General features: G+C 35.7%; 2 protein-coding genes and 1 long non-coding RNA gene across 7 annotated transcripts; 1 reads left to right on the plus strand and 2 right to left on the minus strand.

Moving 5' to 3' along the window:
• The first annotated feature begins 1,332 nt into the window (after positions 1 to 1,332).
• Positions 1,333 to 9,744, plus strand: LOC106063946 (microsomal glutathione S-transferase 1-like). Of its 5 annotated transcripts, none has more exons than XM_056041864.1 (4): positions 1,333 to 1,353; positions 5,800 to 5,946; positions 7,876 to 7,964; positions 8,474 to 9,744. In XM_056041864.1, the coding sequence occupies exons 1-4, from the start codon at positions 1,348 to 1,350 to the stop codon at positions 8,715 to 8,717; spliced, it is 486 nt and encodes a 161-aa protein (XP_055897839.1). In that variant the 5' UTR covers positions 1,333 to 1,347; the 3' UTR covers positions 8,718 to 9,744. The 5 variants fall into 5 exon arrangements, with proteins under 5 accessions (XP_055897839.1, XP_055897837.1, XP_055897840.1 ...); XM_056041862.1 differs by lacking the exon at positions 1,333 to 1,353 and adding an exon at positions 4,239 to 4,390; XM_056041865.1 differs by lacking the exon at positions 1,333 to 1,353 and adding an exon at positions 4,358 to 4,461.
• On the minus strand, positions 9,501 to 12,154 carry LOC129928168 (uncharacterized). The gene is made up of 3 exons (XM_056041182.1): positions 12,150 to 12,154; positions 9,806 to 11,484; positions 9,501 to 9,508 (listed from the first exon to the last, which is right to left on the minus strand). The coding sequence occupies exons 1-3, from the start codon at positions 12,152 to 12,154 to the stop codon at positions 9,501 to 9,503; spliced, it is 1,692 nt and encodes a 563-aa protein (XP_055897157.1).
• Positions 12,155 to 13,442: 1,288 nt separating this feature from the next.
• On the minus strand, positions 13,443 to 20,001 carry LOC129928356 (uncharacterized). Its single transcript, XR_008779970.1, has 3 exons — positions 19,494 to 20,001; positions 15,883 to 15,945; positions 13,443 to 13,590 (listed from the first exon to the last, which is right to left on the minus strand). It is a non-coding gene; the product is annotated as an uncharacterized LOC129928356 (long non-coding RNA).
• Positions 20,002 to 21,013: the final 1,012 nt, after the last annotated feature.

A 21,013-nucleotide genomic window follows, 5' to 3' on the forward strand; every position in this document is an offset into this window, starting at 1 on the left:
GTTTTACATGTTTCGGATGTTCCTTCAGAGTTGAAGATAATTACTTCATAGTCTAAACCTCCCGAAGGACGATGGGGGATGGGAGCGGGCAGGGTTTGAACCCAGGACCATCGATAAATCTGAACGACAGTCCAGCGCGCAAACCGCACGACCAGGCAACCATCATTCAACTATGAACAAGCCGTCGCTCTAACACATCATTTTATTAATAACTCTATTCAGGGCCGGATTTAAGTATGTGGAAGCCCCGCGGAAAATTGTTTTTGTAGGCCCTTACACTTTTTCAGAGTTTTCGAAAGCTTAAATAGAAATTCACTTATCAATAAAAATACTCAGAGCTTTTTTTGTGACTGTACGCACCGGTACAGCGTAGAGGCACCTTTTTCAATGTGGGGAAAAAATTATTACTATTCTTGTATTTTAACGTTTATTTTTAATTTATTAGTAGTTAAAAGTTAGGCAATCCATCACTGAGTACCGGCACCTAATTTTTATTTACAAAAAAAAAAAAAGCACTGAAAATACTAATATCTAAAAGCATGCCATATTTTAAAAGAAAAAAAAAATATGCCTACTTTTAATTAAAATTAATTTTCCTCCGTTAAAAAAAAATTTCTTTAATATGCATATTTTAGTAAGTAAAAATGAAAATTTTTAGGGTTTGCGCAATGTAGTCAATACTAAGAACACTTAATAAGCGGACACTTTTTAATCAGTCTGCCCAACTGTACGATTTAAAGTATTGTCGGTAAATATGCGAAAAAAACACGGATTTGTCTCTACTGAGGGGGGGGGGGGCTCTTTCTCGTGGATACCTCTGGGCTGTAGCCCCGACTGCCCACCATTAAATCCGGCCCTGACTCTATTAGTGTAGCCAGTTATTCTGTTGTGAATAGTTTACTGAGTTCACTGAGGTCAGACAGCAGACAGTACACACACACACAGCACACCTGTATGTCTGTTAACCTTTCCCCAAGCTTTCCTAGATAAATCTTTGTCGCAAGTGAAAAACTAAAAAGGAACAAACTTTCTAGAGAAGGAAAAAAAAAAAAGAAAAAGAACTCATGTAATGAGGCTAGGAAACCAACGACTCGGTAGTTTTAAGTCTCATAATTGACCTCATTCACCAACCGTAAACAAACAACATTTAGCCACGTGATCCTATTGAAAAAAACAATGAAAAAAAAACGTATCACGTGACAGCCTTTATGGATTACGTAATTTGTATAGAAGAGATAGAGAATCCCGTGGCTAAATGTTGTTTTTTTACGATTGGTGAATGAGGTCCATTGATATCCACGACTGGATTGACACTCGTAGGACGTAACTATTTTCTGTTAAGAAGGAATGTCTGTGAGTATAAGATAAGATATAATAATTAACATGCTACTCTCACTAGAGCCAAGAATATTTTTTTATTTAAAAAACAAACAACTTAGTCTTCCTCTAGCTGATAAATATACTCGCGACGCCTTTAAATCTCCCACTTCTTGTGGTATTTAGGCGCTCACAAAACTTTACAGCACTAAGGATGAACACAACATGAAGGATGGCTGCCTGGTCGTGCGGTTTGCGCGCTGGACTGTCGTTCAGATTTATCGATGGTCCCGGGTTCAAACCCTGCCCGCTCCCATCCCCCGTCGTCCTGCGGGAGGTTTGGACTAGGAAGTAATTATCTTCAACTCTGAAGGAACATCCGAAACATGTAAAACAAACAGACACGACAGTCAGACCGTCAGACCTACCATCACTTATCCTAAAATAACCCTCTAGATCAGTCGTATACATTCAACTGTAACTATGCGCATTGGGCGGCAGGCTTTCTCTCTCTCTCTCTCCAGAGATTGACATAGCGCACTTGCACAGCCTCCTCCCCAGGGGCGGACTGGCTATATTGGCATTTGGGCAAATGCCCGGTGGGCTGGTACCCAAATGGGCCGGTGGGGGCCACCAAAATGGCCGCATCAATGCTACTATGTCACACATCAAATTGTTAAAGGTTTTATAATATCCTCTTATAAAAAGACCCTCTGAGCTTCGGGTTTAAAAATAAATCTTTCACAGACTCTACACTGTCTACAGTATAATACTATTTTAATTTAACACATTTTCCGAAATTATGTAAGAGCCTTCATTCGTAGACAGTGCTACTAATATGCTTCATTCTTTTAGGGCATATACATACTTAGCGACTAAAAAGCAATAGGGCCTATAAGGCCTATATTTCTTATAAAGATATAGAGTTCACTGTATGTATCATGGGCGTAGCCAGGGGGTGGGTTCTTGGGGTTCAACCCCCCCCCCCCCCCCCGAAATGAATAAAGTGACTGATTTTTGCTTTCATTTTGTTTATTTTAGGTGAGATTTCAATACAAAATTATCACTTACCACAGCACAGCCGAGGCAGTTTTGAGTTAAAAACCCTCTACCAGGGGGTTTTGAGTTTAAATCCCCCTACCAGGGGGTTTTGAGATTTTAAAAACCCCTATCAGGGGGTTTTGAGATACAAATGCCTCTACCAGGGGGCTTTGAGTTTAAAACCTCCTACATGGGGTTTTGAATTTTAAACCCCCTACCAGAGGTTTTTTCAGTTAAATCCCCCTCTTCTATAAAACAAAACCAAAAAAATGCAAACAACAATCCCCAAATTCCAACAGCACAGTTGAGGAAGATTTTGATTTTAAAACCCCCTCCAAAATTTACGATAAACCCCATCTTCAATATAAAAAAAAGCAAATTACACACTCAAAATTCTATGAGCGTAGGCAAAGAGGTTTTGAGTTTAACCCCCGTCCCCCCCTTTTTCCAGTTGGGATTTGAAGCTAAAAAGTACCTCTTCAATATAAAAAAAGCAAATTACACACTATAAAATCTATGAGCGTAGCCAAAGGGGTTTTGAGTTTAAATCCCCCTCCTCCAGATGTTTGAATTCAAAACAAAACAAAAAAAAAAGATTTTTTAGTTTAAAACCCCTCAACAGATGATTTGACGAAAAAACTTTCCTTTTCGATATAAAATCTAAAGCGAAATACAGGCATGTAATTCCAAGAGCGTAGTCAAGAAAGGTTACAAATTTCTACCAGTGGCTTGGGCTCCATTAATAAAGTGTGAATAGTCTTCTGCCGAAATTGAAAATCATTAAATGTGTCTCAACAAAGATGGCTAAGACAGATTTTAGGAGTCAGTCATAGAGATTGGGTCTAAATCAAAGAAATCATATGCCGAACTGGGAGTCAGGAATCCTTAGTAAGGTTGTGACAGAGCGTCGCATGAGGTTTTGCGGGACATGTTTTCCGACAAAATGAATTACGCAAAATAAGAGTTGAGGAAACAGCTTGCCTGAAAATGTGCCGAACGGCGCGAGAGGGTCTAAGTCAGTAAGAATAGCACATTAGGTTTTTGAAATAAAACTTTTTAATAGCAAGATAATGCACTGTAGATAGGCCTACCTCAGAATATGCATTTTGTTGGCTTTCAATACCAGAAATAGTGCTCGGCTTCGCCCCGCACTGGGGGAGCGCTGCGAACTCCCCCAGTTATGATTTTGAGGACAGGTAGGCCCATCATATGATACAACTTTTGTGGGCCGGATTGTACAGAAACGCCCGGGCCGATTTTGACGCCCAGTCCGCCACTGCTCTTCCCACATGGAGCTCACGGATTTCAGGTCTTCTAAAAAAGTGCGACTCAGTATTAGACGTGGAAACATTACAGACATTCAAAATGACGAAACTAAACCTGTCACTATTCATTTGAATAGTACACGACCTAGCGGTACCATAGATCTTCTTATTACTGATAGGCCTATCTCATGAAATATTGGGGGCCTAGACGTTACTTCAAAAAAAAAAAAAGACGATAACGTCCTACATGTGTTCCTATGTCAATCTGGTCATACATGATAATCAATGACTTAAATTCTGACAAGTCATTGGTTTTCCTGGCAGTGGCAATAATGAACACCCGTTTCCAGATTGAAAAAAAAATATGTACATTTCAGGCAAGAATACATAAGCACGAGACCAACAATCCATGCACATAATGCCTATAGATTAACATTCCTCTTTCTGTGTGTGTCTTTCTGTTACATCCAGACATTTGAGTCCCACCGCCTTTTCCCGATTTGCAAAGCATATTAACACCAGTGCATGCTCACTTATAGATATTTTCTCCCCCAATATCCAACATCATCGGACAGATTTATGTAAAAGCCTAGTTTGTGTTGTCTTTTGTATCTCTTCAGCTGATAAAAGCTTCTGTTCCTTTATAGTTTCGTACATGTATATGGTTTTCTGTGTACATTACGGATGTTTACGAGTCTTTGAGCATGTCAAAGTTCAAAAGGTGTTCTCTTTCCCTTTACCTATACACAGGGCAAAGATCATTAACGGTAACTTTAACAGTTATAATATAATAGTAGATCTAAAGTCTATAGTTATAGGTACGCTTCTTAAAGAACACGTAGGTTATAAGAGATCTAGATCTATTTTAAGTTGGAATATAGATCTAACATACAATTGTATAAAAAATAAATTGAAAAATGTTTTAGGTCTATAATATAGTGACATTATAATGATTTATAGTGACTAGTCTATAATAATTATATAATAAGTTTCGGATGTTTCTTCAGACTAGACTTAGACTAGGCTAGAGTGAAGGTAATCTACTTCCTAGTAGAATAGAATAGACAATAGTAGAATAATAAATTATAAAATATAGACTGTAGTCTATATATAATAGTCTAGAACTTAGCCTAGGCCTAGTACAGTAGAACTATTAGTCTAGGACTCTAGTGATTAGTGACCTACGCTAGTCCAAACCTCCCGCATGACGTCGGGGGATAGCAGTAGGGCTGTAGCTATAGCCTATACTATAGGCTCCTTCTTCCCTTAGGCCTATAGGCTCCTTCTTCCCTTAGGCCTATAGGCTCCTTCTTCCCTTAGGCCTATAGGCTCCTTCTTCCCTTAGGCCTATAGGCTCCTTCTTCCCTTAGGCCTATAGGCTCCTTCTTCCCTTAGGCCTAGTGCTATTAGAGCATGGAATGGGTTGCCCGAGCTAGCCAAGAAAACCAGTGACTTGGCAGAATTTATAAATTCATATGTCATTAGTTAACATGCATGACTAGATGATATGCATGACGCGTAGGACGTAATATCATCTTCTTTTTTGAAGTGTATTACATAAGTCGATAAGATATGTCAATGTCATGATTGAGACAACCAAATGTCATATTCCAGCGCGCAGACTCTAGACCGTGACACAATTAATAACCAAACAGCAATTTTGTTGTCTAGAAAGTAGGCCAATAATCCTGGAATCCTATACTATTAGATCTATATATATATATATTATATTATAGAATTTCGCTACGGTATTCGCCTATACCGGCCTTTAGTCTTTATCACTATAGTCTACTATAGTATAGTTATATAGACCTAGTATCTAAATCTAGATAATATAATATAGATCGGATCAGATTGAGTATCTAGATCTATATAATAATAGAATTTCTATCTTTCTAGATTAAGACACTATTGTAATTATTTATGTAGGCCTATAAATACAATAGGCCTACTCAATAGTAACAAAAGTACCAGATCTTAAGTAGGCCTACAATGAACAACTTAATATGATGTACTTATTAATAAATTTGAGTCTGTTACTCTATAGTGACTATATATATAGTCTGTATAAGTATAATTAAGATTATAATTCTAGATCTATAGTATATGAAATAGCCTATGATTATATATATAGTATGATCTAATCTAGATCAATCAAATTTGCCTCTCATTTCAGAAAATCCAAAAAGACTTGAAGATGGTTACAGCAACTTTGACATTGGATAATCCGGTATTTCGTACATTTATTGGTTATGCTGCTTTAGTATTACTGAAGACATGTTTGATGAGTATTTTTACCAGTATTCATAGAATGAAACGAAAGGTAATTAGATCTAGAAAATCTATATTTCAGTCTAGAAAATAGATCTAGATGTTAAAATGGAAATTATCATCACACACTCAGTGATCTTAATAAGATCTAGATTAGCTTTCCACACTGTGTCTTGTGTAGATAAGTCTAAACGGAGGTAACACTCATAAGCAAACCAATTAGCACAGGTGAAAGGACGCTGATAAACAAAAAGTTTAATACATAGTGAAGGGACCATCTAATGACGTATTATCTAAATATCTACTTCAGAAACTTAAGACTCTAGAGCTGCCTAAAGTCTTCTGTCTACTTTTCACTACACTTCCTAAATCTTGTTTTTAGTAGTCACATCAGTCTCTAAGCAAAACTTTTTCCTTATCTATGAAACAAATAACTTTTCATGACAAATTCATAATTGTGCCATAACATCTAGTAACCTAGACTAGAGTCAAATCACTAAACTTAGATACTTAGCCTACAGTCATAAGACAAATAAAGTAGCAATAATACATAAAACACTGAAGTAAAACTGAATGGGTTTTAAAATTTTATGTCTTTGTGTCGATTCTATACAGACTGTTGTCTATCCATTTCTTCCTTTGTATTCATCACATGCAGACTGTTGTCTATTCATTTCTTCCTTTGTATTCATAACATGCAGTCTGTTGTCTATCCATTTCTTCCTTTGTATTCATCACATGCAGACTGTTGTCTATCCATTTCTTCCTTTGTAACCAAACATTTTTAGTATTGAAATCACTGTACTAACTAAATCACTTACCACCAAAGCTCTTTTACTTGGTAAAGTGTATAACATGTTTAGAATGTTCCTTCAGAAGATAATTACATCCTAGTCCAAACCTCTTCAGGGTGGCTGGGGGTGTCAGCAGGCGGGGTTCGAACTACTGAACTACAGTTCAGAGCGCATACCACATGACCAGCAGACATTGCAGTATTCTCTAAGTTTTAAAGATAATGATGCTGTCAATTTCTTTTCTTTAAAATCCTTTGAAGTGGAAATATAAACCTCAAATATAAAATAGAAATACCCTCAGTGGAAAACTACTAAAAAGGGAAATAACTTTATAGGATATCCCTCTCATTTTATTTCCCTTGTTGAAGTCTTATAATTCGGGATCACCCCCTTTTCCCTTCCACTTTGAATGAAGCCAATTCCACCGTATAAAAGTAAAAATTGTTTCTTTAAAAATGAAAACCATTTTATATATCTTTATATCACATTAAATCAGAAAACAATTGTAAATATTTTGGCTGCCTGGTGTAAAATGAAAAGCTGCCAGACTTGAGTTTCATTTGTAATGAATGCTATAACTCACAAAATTAGATTTGAACTTTAAATATATTTCAGCAAGCACCTTAAATAGCATAGCTAACTCCTACAGATATTTTCCCAGCATTGTTCATAAACAAAATGTAGACCAGAGTGTACTAAGCAATGAAACAATATATATTATTGCTACCAGTATACAATGAACCTTTTTTTTTAAAATATATGTAGACTTTATGAATTAGATTAATGAATTAATATGTTAGTCCCACTTGATGAGAAGCTGTCACATTGTCATGGTTCTAGATCTAGAACTTTTCTGTTCCCATTTCTAGCGGAATGTGGATCCACGAAGAAATTAAGCAGGTGGTAAAATAAAACTTAAATTGGATTAATTAGATTAATAAAATAATTAGGCATAGTAATATCACTGTGAATCTAGTTAGATAATAATAATTTATTATACAATTTAATTATTTATCGAGAAGTAAATCCATAGTTTATAGGCCCTATCTGTTAGGACATGAGACTCACAATTACTATACATAAATACTTGTAAATAAGACAAATACCAGCTTTTTCTTATTTTTAAAATACTTCTAACAAGACAAATATGAATATATGTTTTTACATTTTTACTTCTGTTCACACAGGTTTTTATCAATGAAGAAGATGCAAAATCGTTAGGTGGTAAAATAGATGTCAAAATTTCAACTCATCCTTACGTCGAGAGAATTAGAAGGTAAATATCATAACTCTGACTTCAAGCATTGTGCAGTTATTACTTACAAATGCTAATAAATATAGATAAACATTACATTGTTATTACATAGACAAACATTGTACAGTAGAACCTTGGCAAGTGAATACCTTGGATAGTGAACATTTCGGTTAAAACTTAAAAAAACAGATTCCCATAAAAACATGCTCCTGAAACCAAACAAATTTACCAAACAACTATGTTACCCACAATTGATTGTTTTTACAATGCCATGTTTTCTAATAGAAGGGGGATTTCCCCTCCAAGCAATAATTCTACTTCTTCTCAACCCACACCATCACAACTCAATGTTTTACAGAATTAACAAAAAATGTTTAATTGCTTTGTTAAATTTTAACTCCATTTATATTAAATTATAGCTGTTCTCATTTATAAAACAACAACCTATGTTGACACTTCATAAATATTCTCTTCTGAAAATGCTACTGCTCATATTTAAAATATTATCTTCCTTTTTTTTTCACAAATAGATGTCACTTGAATGATCTGGAAAATGTCCTGCCTTTTGTGTTGCTTGGTCTGTTGTACGTAGCCATAGGGCCAAGCCAAGGCATTGCGATTCTTCATTTTAGAATTTTCACCATCAGCCGATTTCTCCACACATTTGTTTACCTGGGCGCTGTACCACAGCCTGCCAGAGCATTATGTTTTCTGGTTGGGTTTTTGGTCAATATTTCTATGGCCATCAATGTTATTTTAGTTAGTACTTTTTAAATCTGGTTTGTTTATTGCTTGTTATTTAGTAAATCTAAGGAAAGGCATTACTCAAGAAAGCTTTTTTTTTTTACATATATATATATATATATTTTAGAATTTATGCTTGCTAAAAGTTTTATATTTTTAAAGTTTGATTTGCACATTTGATTACTAAGCTCAATCATCCTGGGGTTCAAACCCCTACCAGTGTCATTCATCTGCCGTCCTGCTTGAAGATCAGGGTAATATGACATTGTCATCTTTTCCTCACATTGTTGCTCATAAGTAAAGTAAAGTTCCCCTTTCAGACCTTGTGATCTATGGGGTAGAGGATGTAAAGGTCATCTGTTTCTTTGCCCACAGTTATCAAGGGAATCATGTGGACAGCACAACAACCAACCGTCTCTAGTTTTCCCCCAACTAATGTCAGGTACCCATTAGAACTAGGTGGACTCAGAGGCACCCAAAAGTAAAAATCCCGGTCTTCACCAGGATTCAAACCTGTGACCCCCTGTTTGAAAGCCAAGCTCTTTACAATGCAGCCACCAAGCCTCACTAGTGCTCCTAAGTATTGGATAGTTTTTGTCTCTAATAAATTGTCTGTGTATTTTAACATTTTTTTTAAAATTGATTAGTAATGTTGATTTAATATTTCTAATATAGCATTAAAAAAATAACACCTTGTCAGCATGTTGAGACTCCCAGTGAGTGCCACTGTTAGAAAAATGCTGCATTAAGGTCTTAAGAATATGTCATTGCATGAAAAGAAATATCGATGACTAGGTCATCAATATACATATATCACAGAACTATGAAGACAAAAAAGATTACAGTAAGTTTTCTCACCAAAAGATAATGTTTTTGTTATTTAGTTTAATACAGCAGCAGGTTGTGTTCTATCTTGCTTCATACTTTTATGCTGTTGTGTACTGAAGTTGGGCAGCAATTTGTAACATCATGTGTGTATTGTCTCTAACTAGTGTGCCATATTGTACTTCCACTTTTGTTTTTGATTAAAATATTTACAAAGGAAGATTTTTATTTCGTGCTCACTGTTGTTTGTTTTGTTTGTTTGTATGGATCCATGATGAAATGTTTGGATGGACTGTTGATGTAACGTTTGGATGAGCTGTTGATGTAATATCTGTATGAACTGTTGATGAAATGTTTGGATGGACTGTTGATGAAATGTTTGTATGGACTGTTAATGAAATGCTTGGATGAGCTGTTGATGTAATGTTTGGATGAGCTGTTGATGAAATGTCTGTATGGACTGTTGATGAAATGTTTGTATGGACTGTTGATGTAATGTTTGTATGGACTGTTGATGTAATGTTTGGATGAGCTGTTGATGAAATGTTTGGATGAGCTGTTGATGTAATGTTTGTATGGACTGTTGATGTAATGTTTGGATGGACTGTTGATGTAATGTTTGGATGAGCTGTGGATGAAATGTCTGTATGGACTGTTGATGAAATGTTTGTATGGACTGTTGATGTAATGTTTGTATGGACTGTTGATGAAATGTTTGTATGGACTGTTGATGAAATGTTTGGATGAGCTGTTGATGTAATGTTTGGATGAGCTGTTGATGAAATGTTTGGATGAGCTGTTGATGTAATGTTTGGATGAGCTGTTGATGAAATGTTTGTATGGACTGTTGATGAAATGTTTGTATGGACTGTTGATGTAATGTTTGTATGGACTGTTGATGTAATGTTTGGATGAGCTGTTGATGAAATGTTTGGATGAGCTGTTGATGTAATGTTTGTATGGACTGTTGATGTAATGTTTGGATGGACTGTTGATGTAATGTTTGGATGAGCTGTGGATGAAATGTCTGTATGGACTGTTGATGAAATGTTTGTATGGACTGTTGATGTAATGTTTGTATGGACTGTTGATGAAATGTTTGTATGGACTGTTGATGAAATGTTTGGATGAGCTGTTGATGTAATGTTTGGATGAGCTGTTGATGAAATGTTTGTATGGACTGTTGATGAAATGTTTGTATGGACTGTTGATGTAATGTTTGTATGGACTGTTGATGTAATGTTTGGATGAGCTGTTGATGAAATGTTTGGATGAGCTGTTGATGTAATGTTTGTATGGACTGTTGATGTAATGTTTGGATGGACTGTTGATGTAATGTTTGGATGAGCTGTGGATGAAATGTCTGTATGGACTGTTGATGAAATGTTTGTATGGACTGTTGATGTAATGTTTGTATGGACTGTTGATGAAATGTTTGTATGGACTGTTGATGAAATGTTTGGATGAGCTGTTGATGTAATGTTTGGATGAGCTGTTGATGAAATGTTTGGATGAGCTGTTGATGTAATGTTTGGATGAGCTGTTGATGAAATGTTTGTATGGACTGTTGATGTAATGTTTGTATGGACTGTTGATGAAATGTTTGTATGGACTGTTGATGTAATGTTTGGATGAGCTGTTGATGAAATGTCTGTATGGACTGTTGATGTAATGTTTGTATGGACTGTTGATGAAATGTTTGTATGGACTGTTGATGAAATGTTTGGATGAGCTGTTGATGTAATGTTTGGATGAGCTGTTGATGAAATGTTTGTATGGACTGTTGATGAAATGTTTGGATGAGCTGTTGATGTAATGTTTGGATGAGCTGTTGATGAAATGTTTAGATGAGCTGTTGATGTAATGTTTGTATGGACTGTTGATGTAATGTTTGGATGAGCTGTTGATGAAATGTCTGTATGGACTGTTGATGTAATGTTTGTATGGACTGTTGATGAAATGTTTGGATGAACTGTTGATGTAATGTTTTTATGGACTATTGATGTAATGTTTGTATGGACTGTTGATGAAATGTCTGTATGGACTGTTGATGAAATGTTTGGATAGACTGTTGATGTAATGTTTGTATGAACGGTTGATGAAATGTTTGTATGAACTATTGATATAATGTTTGTATGGACTGTTGATGTAAAGTTTGTGTCTGTTGATGAAATGTTTGGATGAATTGTTGATGTAATGTTTGTACGGACTGTTGATGAAATGTTTCTATGGACTTTGCAAAGTAGTAAAGGTATCAAGACAACATAGGACTATTGCAATGCATGTAATCTCAAAGATAAAAATCATTAGCTAAGCAGTAACGCACTATAAAAAGTTTCAGAAGTGAAATACAGACTGAAGCCTTTATGTAAATGTAATTCTTATAATGTAGATCCTACATGAAATTAGCTGGATTAACCCTTCAATTAACTTTATGAAATAATTGCTTACAACTGTAACGAAATTACAAAATATATACATGTAAAAATATTTTTACCATTTTTTTTACTCTTTACAGCATATGTTTAAAATTAGTTTTGCTTTAAGCACGAATGTTTTGAAAATAGCATACATGATAAATGGTACCACTCTGCTAAGTACTTCTGTTTATTAATCGTATACTCTACCAATAATTACGGCATTTCTGCTCATTTATTTTATTTGTTTACGAAAGATGCCTTTTCAAAACACACACACGATTCTTAAAGACAACATGCACCCATTAAACCACTGTTACATCAGATCTGAATGAAGTTGTCGTCTCCTTTCCATTAGGGCTAAAACAGAAAGATTTAAAAACTTCACCCCACTTTCGGTCAGTGTTACAAGATCATCTGTCGTCACATAGAAGTCTAATTCATTAAGCTCTGGTTGTGAATGCATGTCTTTGGTGAGTGAATGATGTTAGTAACTGCATCTATATTGTTATTGTTATAGTAGTTACGCTGAGGTGGTGAATTGTAGTTCAGACATATTTTCATTTTTAATGGACCAATACAAATTATTTTATCTTAACATTTCATATTTTCCGACTTCAAAGAACTTTGAATATTTAAATTTTAAGGACTTTTATTTACATGGTAATAAGCCTACATTCTTTTTTGAAAAACGAAATTGGCTTCATATTTTAGTAGCCTACTAACAAAAATAATAGCCTACCCTGTGAAATATAAATCTTTTAATACCCTTTTATAACATCATCTACCGGATTATCTACCCTTTATTGCTGTGTTACAACAGTTTTGTCCAAGAAATACTGATTCAACTCGCATACCTACTTACAGGAGCAATTTGATTTGAGTTATAAACATCATAAAAAATGTTTATTGGCAAACTTACTTTTCATTTAAATATATATTTTATATATAGATAGATATTTGGTTCAACGTTTTATAGGAGTGTTGATTAACTGGTAGTTTTGAAGGCATTCGAAAAACTGTTTGCACGTTTTAGCACTGTGCAATTAGGCCTACATGTCTAAGCACTTTTGCTTTTAGCACGTTCTAGCACTGTGCAATTTCATGTCTAAGCTCTTTTGCTTTTAGTACGTTTTAGCACTGTGCAATTTCATGTCTAAGCTCTTTTGCTTGTAGCACGTTTTAATAGTTGGCAACAATGATGTTATAGCGTCCTTGACTTTCAAATATTTAAAAAACCATCAACTTACATTCGGGTCATAGATTACAGTGGAAATGTCGCACTTGAAAACACCTAAATTTGGCTGTGAGTCGAAATCGACAATGTGATCAGAGATTACGAGCCATCATCTTGAGAACATTAAAATGTATATATGTTTAGTGAAAGAGAGAGAGAGAGAGAAAGCAACGTAATAAAACTTGAGCATTAAAGCAAAGTTGCATACAATGGCTTTAAAAACATCACTGACATAGAAAACAACATAGCCAGACAAAGTTAATAAGAAATTCAACATTGCATAGTTTAAAGCCATTTTATTTTCACGGAGCTGTATTTCAGTGGACCGAACTGTGTGCACATGTTGACTTTAAAATGTCCAAGTAGGCTACATAGCAGGGCAAGCTGGGAGCTGTTTTCAAGGGATCCGTCTCATTGAGAATATCTGTGGATTACGAATGTCACGAATTTTTATGCTGTAACATTTAGTTTCATTTTTACTGAAATGTTTATTAAACAAATATTAATAAGTGTATCTCAATGAAGAGGAAAGATAAATACTTAACGATTACCCCCCTATGATTTCAAAATCAGTGAACATTGACACTGAAAATTGGAAAGACATAGCCCTAGACCGCACTAGTTGGAGAGAGACGGTGACCAAGAAAGCTATGGACAGCGAGAAAACATGGGCCTCGACTCTTGAAGAAAAGCGTGAGATACGAAAAATGGCCGGCTCCTTTACCACCAAAGCATATATGTGGACGGGAGTGTCTCTCCAAATTAGGGCTCCACAGTCACATGAAAAAGTGTTCGAGATGAACCATAAGTCGTTCTACGACTGAAGGAGGCCAATGAAACCCCCCCCCCCCTCCCACCCTATGCTGAGAGTCCGAAGATTAACGAGGAATGCAGTATTTCACGTATTTATATCCTATAAAATAATTAGTTACCAGCCATTAATTGACTAATTGGTTAATACTTTTTACTGATTCATGTCCTATGTCGGTGAATAATTGCGCAAAGTTTCAACTTGATCTGAGAATTAGTGAGGGAGAAATAACGTGTACACACTTTTTACCAGACAGACAGACAGAGTGAGTTGATATCAGCTTTGTATTACTTTGTAAAAAGGTAGGCTACTTTTACAATTTAACAACCAAAAACAGTAGACTACGCAAGTAACCCTTGTTTGTGATGATTAACAACAAACAAAATTGGATAAGTTTAGTCAAAATAAACAAACACAAACTCAGTTAAGGTGCTGCCAAATGTGACCAACAGTTAGCTGACGATAGAAAAAAGACAAACATAAAAAGTGCTTAGAAAAAATATGTGTAATTGACATAGAGTAGATTAGAAATATTTTTACCAGTTGTTTTTGTTAAGCTTTTAGCTTTCTCAATGCACTATGATCCTATCACTTGACTGGGCCAGTTGTGAAAGGGGGAGGGAAGAAGGAGGTATCTTGGTGAATGTTTACATGATCTTTTTTTTTTTTTTTAAAGGCATTAATTTTTAAAAAAATGTTCACTCAGGGCTCGAGTCATCAACGGGACTAATTCAACTTGTACCAACACACCTGTGAAATACGATTTCTTTCCAAACAAAATAATTAATAATAAAATAAATAGGCCTAATTACCAATAGTTAATTGGTTATTTTTTTTAAATTGATTCTTGTGTTGTCAGGTAAAATAAATAATCGTGCAAAGTTTCAGCTTAATCCGGGAAAGGGTGTGGGAGAAATAACGTGTACTAATATTTTACCAGACAGACAGGCAGACAGACAGAAAGAGTGATTTGATATACATTTTATTTAATCAAAATTTAAAAAAAAAAACGCTCAGCAACAACTCGAGTCAAATTTTGCTAGTAGGGCCTATACATCAATATTCGACCTAGAGCGCACCCCCTCCCATTCTCAAGTAATTAGACAAACAGTTTTCGCGATTCAGCCATTGATCCCAAATGTTGTATACATTAAATGAAAATAAAATGACGTGTTTTTAATGAAATGAATGTTTAGTCTAACATTCATAAAGTGGTGCTGCTGGAGAGAAGAGCAAGTTAAAAAAACAAACTCTTTGGCCCTCAAGCTTTTCTTTAGATGCAGGGCCGGCATTAGGCATAGGCAAACTAGGCAGCCTCCAAGGGCCTACAATTGGTTGGGGCCTAGCTAGGACTCAATTTTTTTTTTAGAAAATAAAAATGGAAAAACTAGGATCAATTGTTAAATATAATCTATTTTTTCTATTTCATTTGGGGCCACATAATTCATTTCGCCTATTATCTAAGCTATTCATTAAAAAACTAACATTTCAAATACACACACGCACACACAATCCCTAGCAAAGAAAGTATGCATTCAATTTAAAAATTACTTATTTGGACCTAACCAATTAGGAGGGGGAGGGGGCAGATGATGTTAATGTTTTAATGGCCGACAAACTGCCTTTACTTTCCCAAACTATGTCAGGTACCAATTGAAGATAGTTGGACTCGGGGGGGGGGATTTCAAAAAATCAAATCTAAAAAATTCCAGTCTTCACGGGGATTCGAACTCAAAACTCTCCGGAGAACGCGCTTATCAACTCAGCCACCTAGCTCTAAGTAAAATATAAGGTGGTTCATATCCTTAAGTAAGTCTTTGTATCTATTTCTTGACAAATTTTAGCACAAAGTCTACAGCATTATTTTGAAGTTTTGTTTTTATATGCGAAGTAAATGACACTTACGGGCAGAAACCAATCTTCTGAAGCCTGACATCACGTTGACAATCTCACTATGGTTTGGGGAATCTGAAACAGAAATAATCCGTTACTAAATGGGTCAGTTTCACAGAAATCTCGATGACGAAATTATGTTGTATGCATTATAAAAGATGTAAGTATTTTGGGTTTTTGACACATCGGCACAATTTAGGCCATGTCGTGCCCATAATCCTTCAAGGGTTACTCTCCCTTCATATTAGAAGAGCTAAATTTTATACAGTTAAGACATTAAAAACAAAGTCTATTCAGTTAATAGTAAAAATGTATTAATTTAATAAAAATCTGTTGTAAATATTATATGTTCACAATTTCTTTGCCCTATCACAAATCAAACCTTAGAAGACGACACAACCTCCCGGACAAAGCCCAGTACCTTCCCAGGGTTGACACTATCGAACAGTGTTTTTAAGTTGTGCGCTCTGAAAAATTTTCCCCTAATATCCTGGTATCTGGGGCAATCAATGAGGATATGTTCCACGGTGAGACGAGAGTCACAGTACCCACAAAGTGGGCACCTCTCTCTTCAGCACAAAGGAGTGCGTGATGTAGGTGTGGCCAATCCTAAGACTGGACATGGTCGTGCTTCCACGCCTTGTCAGACCCTTAGATGTGGGCCGCCACAATCTGTCTGAGTTTGTTGTGGGTCTCAGCCTCCCACCGATCCTGCCACTCTCGATAGGAACGGAGGCAATACTCTGGTCTCAGGTCCGAGCAGGGAACTAGGGTTCCTGACACTACTTTAAGCTGTAACTAAGTTCCGGTATAAATTTACAAACATCAAAAGTTTCAAAAGGGGAATAACAGACTATTGCAATAGCTGAGCAGATATATTGAACTTTAAAATTGAATCTTTCTTTGGACGGATAAAGAAGACAAAGAAAAAGGAGAAAAAGTGAAGAGCTGGAAGGGGTGGGTCTGGGAGATGAAATTAAATCACGTGGAAGATTGGAGTGGAATAGAAGAAAGGAGCTGGGAAATAATGTAGCTCTAATCTGGTCAACACAATTACGCAAAGACTGTCACCCGGCACTGTGCAGCCAAAAGCCGACCTGATGTAGTTTTAATTTGTTAACCCTATTCTTTAGTTATCACAGAAGGATAATGAAAAGTTATTCATTGTTGTTATTGTTTTGTCGTTGTTGTTGTTTTGTGTTGTTGTTCTGTCGTTGTTGTTTTGTCGTTGTTGTTTTGTGTTGTTTTGTCGTTGTTGTTTTGTCGTTGTTGTTTTGTCGTTGTTGTTGTTTTGTCGTTGTTGTTTTGTCGTCGTTGTTGTTTTGTCGTTGTTGTTTTGTCGTTGTTGTTTTGTCGTTGTTGTTTTGTGTTGTTGTTTTGTCGTTGTTGTTTTGTGTTGTTTTGTCGTTGTTGTTTTGTCGTTGTTGTTTTGTCGTTGTTGTTTTGTGTTGTTTTGTCGTCGTCGTTGTTTTGTCGTTGTTGTTTTGTCGTTGTTGTTGTTTTGTCGTTGTTGTTTTGTCGTCGTTGTTGTTTTGTCGTTGTTGTTTTGTCGTTGTTTTGTTGTTGTTTTGTCGTTGTTGTTTTGTCGTTGTTGTTTTGTCGTTGTTGTTTTGTGTTGTTTTGTCGTTGTTGTTTTGCCGTTGTTGTTTTGTCGTTGTTGTTTTGTCCTTGTTGTTTTGCCGTTGTTGTTTTGTCGTTGTTGTTTTGTCGTTGTTGTTGTTTTGTCGTTGTTGTTTTGTCCTTGTTGTTTTGCCGTTGTTGTTTTGTCGTTGTTGTTTTGTCGTTGTTGTTGTTTTGTCGTTGTTGTTTTGTCGTTGTTGTTTTGTTGTTGTTTTGTCGTTGTTGTTTTGTCGTTGTTGTTTTGTCGTTGTTGTTTTTTCAATATTATGAAATCTTGACTGTCGTCAAAATGACTTCGGATCGTCGCACTGCATGACGTTTGTTCTAAGACGCATATTGTAGGGACACTTAACAAGAAAAATATAAAACAAGGTTACTAAGACAGTTAGTGTGGAAACACAAACTCAAAATCGGCCACCGAAGTGGTCGACGTAGGCAGGTAAACAATATTTTCAGAAAGAATATCAGAATGAAATTCTATCAAAGACAAATGACAGAGAAAAATTGAGAAAGAATGTTGACAGATCTTGTGTGGTGCCCCAACGGTCCAGCAGACCCAAGGTATAGGTGAACGTGAAGGAGAAGTTCAATATGAACCTGGCCTAATGTCTTATAATGAATATCTAATTGACGTAATGGACATATGAAGGGTCAATATCTTATTTAAAGCTTTCCTGTAGTTCTTTTTTTTTTAAATTATTTTCCACTTATATGTATACTAAATAGATTATTTCACTTTAAAAATAAAACTAAAAATGTTTTGTTTTTTTGTAATAGTAGTAGTAGGTATAATGACAGAACTTGCTTAACATTGCAATACAATTGTAAAAAAAAACAACCGTATGCCTAAATATGTTAAAAATATGGTAAATGGTCATCTCCCTTACTAAATAGTCTCTCGTGTTTGTTACTATTAATAGTGAATAGTAAAAATTATGTTTTTATGAAAAAACTGCTTGAATAGTTGATTTAAAAAATTAAATTTTTCGCTTTCAGAAAATAAAAAAGTAGCCGTTGTATCAGCACTTTGAATGGTTTAAAGTATCATGATGTCAGATTTTCAATATCTTTTCTAGTTTACGAGATATAAACGAGACGGACGGACGGACAGACAGACCACACAAAACTTAGAGTCTATTCCCCTTTCGGGGGCCGCTATAAATACTTTCTGTAAAAAAAAACAAACAAAGATTTTAAAACTGTAATTATATTAATTAGTTTGGATCAGTTAAGTATTTAAATTCGTAATAGATCTAGACTAATAAAGAAATATTTTTTACCAATGAATTGTTTTTGTTGAGCCCAATTTCATGCTTTTAGCTTTCGCAATGCGCAATGGGTCTGGACCAGTTTTGAAAAGGGGAGGGATGAAGGGATATCTTTGTAAATGTTTACATGATCGTTTTTTAAATGCATAAAAAAAAAATAATAATTCCCCAGTGCTCAAAATTCCTCAAGGGGACTAATTCAGCTTATACCACCACATCTGTCAAATACGATTTCTTCCCTTGTTCAATACCAAACAAAATAATTAATTACCAATAGTTAATTGATTAGTTCATTCAGCGACTATAAACACTCAAACAGGCATCTTGGTCCTTTTCATGTTTCCCGATCAACGAGTGGCGTTGATATAGTCTGACTGAATAAGGAACGAACGAGTTTTTGTATCGCTCTGTTCTTAATTGACAGCACTTTGAGACGAAGATCTAGATCTAACCCTATTGATTTTGACTAAATCTAAATAAGATTTAGATTCTATATTAAGTCAGTTTAAAACACCAAGTAGATCTAGATTCATAGGCTATAACTTCTATAATATAGATCCTAGTGTAGATCTAGTATTTAGACTATATTTCGTTTAAGTACCGGTACACTACGTTTCATTTAGATCTATATAGATCTAGATCTAGAGTCGCGAAGCTAGATTTACAACTGAGTGCAATAGACAATAATAATCAAACTTCAAGATTTATATAAATCTACTAATATAGTGTTCTTACTTTCTGGGGGCAGATCCAGAAATCTTGCAGCACTCCTCGTCGTTAGGGCGATTACGGCAGGGCGGCAGACTTGGCGGTGGGCAGGGGCAGATAGGCATTTCTGGCTCCGGTTCTGGTGAACGAACCTTGCGGTTACAGGGCGGATACAGGGGCGTACAGGGTGGGCGAACGTATTCCTCTACAGTCATATCCCTGATCTCTGGCGCATCAGGCTTGATTACTTTTTGACAGGCAGGTCTGTACGACATATCGAAGATAGGGCGAGTTCAGTGTTTACCTTACAAAGTCCAGAGGCTGTTCGGGCAGTTAGCAGAAGAGGAAGTCCTGGTTATAGACAAGTTAACGTTCGCATCTTGGCTGGTCGGGGGGGGGGGGTGAGAATGAAGGCCCAAAGGGTTGAAACACCCTTTTCCTGGAGCTGAAACTTACGCCGATACTAAAAAGACGGCATTAATGTGGGGGGAAATGGCCGACTGTGTGGCGGTCTCTAAGCACGTCTGTGTTGTCTGTGCATTACGTCACAGGAAACTGCTTTGCACTTTCTGTCTTCGAAGGAAATTAGTTTTGGTGCGCAAAGCAATTTAAAAAACAAAATATTAGAGTTTAATTACAAAAAAATCAATTCCACATGAGTCATACTACTGAGAGAGAGAAAGGGAGAGGAAGCAAAATAAATGATAAGATTAACATGACGGATTTATCTTATCTTATCCTATATGATACTGACGTTATTTCAAAAAAAAAAGATGATTTCGTACTACGCGTCATGCATTTAGTTATGCATGTCATGATGTCAACCAATGACTTAAATTTTACCAAGTCACTGGTTTTCCTGGCCAGCTCAGGCAACCCATTCCATGCTCTAATAGCACTAGGGAAGAAGTAGCATTTGTACAAATTTGTCCTAGCATTTGTAACAAGAAGTGTGCCTTTATCTTTGTGTCTTTCTGTGTATTTTATTAAATTTTGTTTTTGTATTTGAAGATTATGGTTCAGTGTTTTGTGTATAATTGCTACTTTACTTTTGAGCCTTCTGTCCTAAAGGCTTTCTAAATTTAGTGATTTTACTAAAGGTGTTACTCTAGTCAAATGTGAATATTCGTTTGTTATGAATCTCACAGCTCTATTTTGTGTCTGTTCCAGTTTCTTAATGTTTTCATGAGTTGAGGGGTCCCAAACGGAGGATGCATATTCTATTATTGGCCTAACCAAGGTTAAATAACATTTTAGTTTTATGTTCTTATTTGATTTATAGAAATTTCTTTTAATAAATCCTAATGCTTTGTTTGATTTTTTTGTAGTTTCATCAATATGTGGATTCCATGATAGTTTACTTTTGAACTTCTCTCCTGAAGGCTTTCTAAATTTAATGAGTTTACTAAAGGTGTTAATCTAGTCAATTTTAAACACAGTAGTCTGCCCTTGGTGTATATTGCAGAGATCCGATTTGTTTTTTATAAGCAATGAAATACAGCAACATTAGAAATGAATAAACAGAGATGTGGCTGGAGTTTCATACA

Source organism: Biomphalaria glabrata, chromosome 9, assembly GCF_947242115.1.
Source record: "Biomphalaria glabrata chromosome 9, xgBioGlab47.1, whole genome shotgun sequence".
Classification (NCBI taxonomy): Eukaryota; Metazoa; Mollusca; class Gastropoda; family Planorbidae; genus Biomphalaria; species Biomphalaria glabrata.

Coding starts and splice junctions, on each gene's coding strand:
- LOC106063946 (XM_056041862.1), top strand. CDS start 4,328: ATGTCAAAGTTCAAAAGGTGTTCTCTTTCCCTTTACCTATACACAGGG. Junction 4,391..5,799: donor CAGGGCAAAGATCATTAACG/GTAACTTTAACA, acceptor CTCTCATTTCAG/AAAATCCAAAAAGACTTGAA. Junction 5,947..7,875: donor TTCATAGAATGAAACGAAAG/GTAATTAGATCT, acceptor CTGTTCACACAG/GTTTTTATCAATGAAGAAGA.